Below are 2,809 nucleotides of genomic sequence, written 5' to 3'. Positions count from 1 at the left end.
ACTAATAATAATAATAATACCGATTGGTGACAAGTTTCTTCTCATACCCCTGCTACACCATCTATTTAACGAGTTTTCACTCTAACCTGCACATTTCATTTTTTGTTGATCATAAACACAACATACCATTGCATAATAAAATTTAATAATAATTAAATTATTATTCTTAATACATAAATCGCACTCAAGAGGAAAACGGCAAGCAAACAAAGTATTAAAAAAAAACGAAAATATATTTCCTAACTTATATTTTTTAGATATTTTGCCAAGAATTAGCTATGACGCCGTACATGACCGTATTCCCGAGTCCTCGGGGCAAAACGGTAACGAAAACTTATATATTTAATCATAATTTTATTTATAATACATGCATATATTTCATTAACTTTTTGTTTTTTTTTCAAGATATTCTGAAGACAATGAGGGAGCTCGTCCACGCCCAAAGGGAGACAAATACCCGACTGGCGAAAGTTGAGGAAAATGTAGGTTATTCTTCTTTTGGTAAATTTTTTCCTCAAACCAACAATTTTTTCTTCTCGCATATTAGCAATCCATACTAAGCCAGGGGATGGACGTACTTGTAGGCAATCAAGAGAGGATCGCTAGTGCGTTTGAGGAAATGGATAAAGACCCACAAACTTTGGCGCTAGCTAAGGGCATGAGGGAGTGCAAAGTGGCCTTAAAAAAAATTCAGTATGACGTTTGTCGCATGACTGGGGAAGTTGCAAACTCCAAAATGGACGAAGTAGCTAGCATGATCCCCTTGCATACTACCACAGCAGTGCTAGAAGTGGAACAAAGATTGCAGTCACCAGACTTTGTTCAGACAATGGTAACAAACAAACCTAATACTTTATTGTTTACAAGATTGTATTTTAATTTTTCATAGACGATATACTTGCACAAGATTAAGGGGGCATCAGAGGATGTCAGCAGCGTAATCCGCACCATCATTACAGATGACCTTCTTGAAAAATACAACTGGGAGGGAACGTGGGAGAAACAGGCGCTGAGCGAACTATCTTTTGTGAATAAGACTCTGCGCGATATACATTTTATTCTAAAAAAACATGTACGCCTTTGTATTTAAATTTTAGATGTTTTCTCAGCACAAGGCGCTTTAGAATTTGAAAAGAGCTTACGCAAAGCAGTGGTACGTGCCCATCATCGGCTTCAGCAAAAAAAGTACTTTCGAAAAGGCAAAACAACGATTACAGCTGCTACAACAACTACCAGAACCGCAACCTCTACCTCAACATCTATCCTAACCTCTACTTCAACTTCTAATTCAAGCTGTAGATGATTTTAATTATAATTCCTAATTTTTAATTTCCTATTAATAATTACCCTTGTGGTCAGCTGATTAAGTCAAGTGACATTTTGACTAGTTTTTGCTATTTTTCTTTTATTTATATTTTTTGTATAAAAGTTTCGCACTTTACCTAACCAGCGCCACATAAATCCACATTTGACACTTCCTTTAAAAATTATGAAAATTTAGTAAACTAACATTTGCAACCGAAAATTTTAAACTCTTTATTGAGAATTTTTAGATTAGTTTTGGGTATGCAGTTTTAGTGGGTTAAAGTGCAAATTTCAAGACGCAAGAAAATCGCGTTGATTTTTAATAATTCTTTTTGCTAATGTTGCTAGGCATTTTCTCCCATACAAAAAACACCGTCAGCCAAAAAAATTCAACGCGATTTTCTAGCGTCTTGTAATTTGCACCATAGCGTACTAAAATTTAATGAGCTACCAAACTGCATACCCAAAACTTATCTAAAAATTCTCAATAAAAAGTTGAAAATTTTCGGTTGCAAATGTTAAAGTTTCTTGAATTTTCATAATTTTTATAGGAAGTTTCAGATGTGGATTTATGTGGCGCTGGTTAGGTAAAGTGCGAAACTTTTATACAAAAAATATATCAAAAGAAAAAGAGCAAAAACTAGTCAAAATCTCGCTTGACTCAATCACCTGACCCATCCCTATGCAAAGGATTCCTAATTTTTAATTTCCTATTAGTTTAATATATCTCCTTATGCAATGGCGCAAAACTTTTGATTTATTTAATTATATTTTTCGTAGTTTCATAAGTGCAACTAATAATAAATGTAGTACATTTTTTTAATGTAAAAAATTATAAAACACGCTTTTTTACATATACATCAAGTGTTATTGATCAATTGTGATGTGTGTATACATCAAGTATGATAAATCAGTTGTGACAAGCATGCTCATCAAGTATGATTGATCAATTGTGATGTGTATATACATAAAGTATGATAAATCAGCTGTGACAAGCATGCTCATCAAGTGTGATTGATCAATTGTGATGTGTATTTACAATAAGTATGATTGATCAACCGTGATAGATACATGCATCAAGTATGATAAATCAGCTGTGACAGGCATGCTCATCAAGTATGATCGATCAACTTTGATAGGTAGACATCATCGTTGACTAATAAGAATCAGCAGGAGTAAGCAGTACAGCTATATTTTCATTTATACGAAGAATTCCATAAGTTGGAGGAAGACGGAAGATCACATGTACACAACCCTGCAAGAACAGTGACTATCATATGACAAATCATTTGAGTGGCAAGACTGATAGAGATTTCTGTCACTGGCTACCTACAAGTTTCTATCAAATTCTAAAGGGCAGTGTGAAAAATCTGATGTAAACATTTGTGTACATGTGATCTTCCGTCTTCCTCCAACTTATGGCCTTATTTAATGGTCTCTTTTTAACCAACGCAAAGTTTGCAAAAGTGTTAGTAGGATAAATGAGAATCTGTTAGTTTCCATC

At 34.0% G+C, this 2,809-nt stretch overlaps 1 protein-coding gene across 1 annotated transcript; it reads left to right on the top strand.

Annotated features, from left to right (window-relative positions):
* Positions 1-409: 409 nt before the first annotated feature.
* On the top strand, positions 410-1,320 carry LOC118739809. Its single transcript, XM_036471315.1, has 2 exons — positions 410-482; positions 548-1,320. Exons 1-2 carry the CDS (start codon positions 420-422, stop codon positions 887-889), a joined length of 405 nt encoding a protein of 134 aa, XP_036327208.1. The 5' UTR covers positions 410-419; the 3' UTR covers positions 890-1,320.
* The last annotated feature ends 1,489 nt before the right edge of the window (positions 1,321-2,809 follow it).

This window comes from Rhagoletis pomonella, unplaced genomic scaffold (genome assembly GCF_013731165.1).
Source record: "Rhagoletis pomonella isolate Grant_MI unplaced genomic scaffold, Rhpom_1.0 Rhpom_scaffold_00005, whole genome shotgun sequence".
NCBI lineage: Eukaryota > Metazoa > Arthropoda > Insecta > Diptera > Tephritidae > Rhagoletis > Rhagoletis pomonella.
Note: the sequence above shows the minus strand (reverse complement) of the source record. Positions and strands in the feature narration are given on the sequence as shown.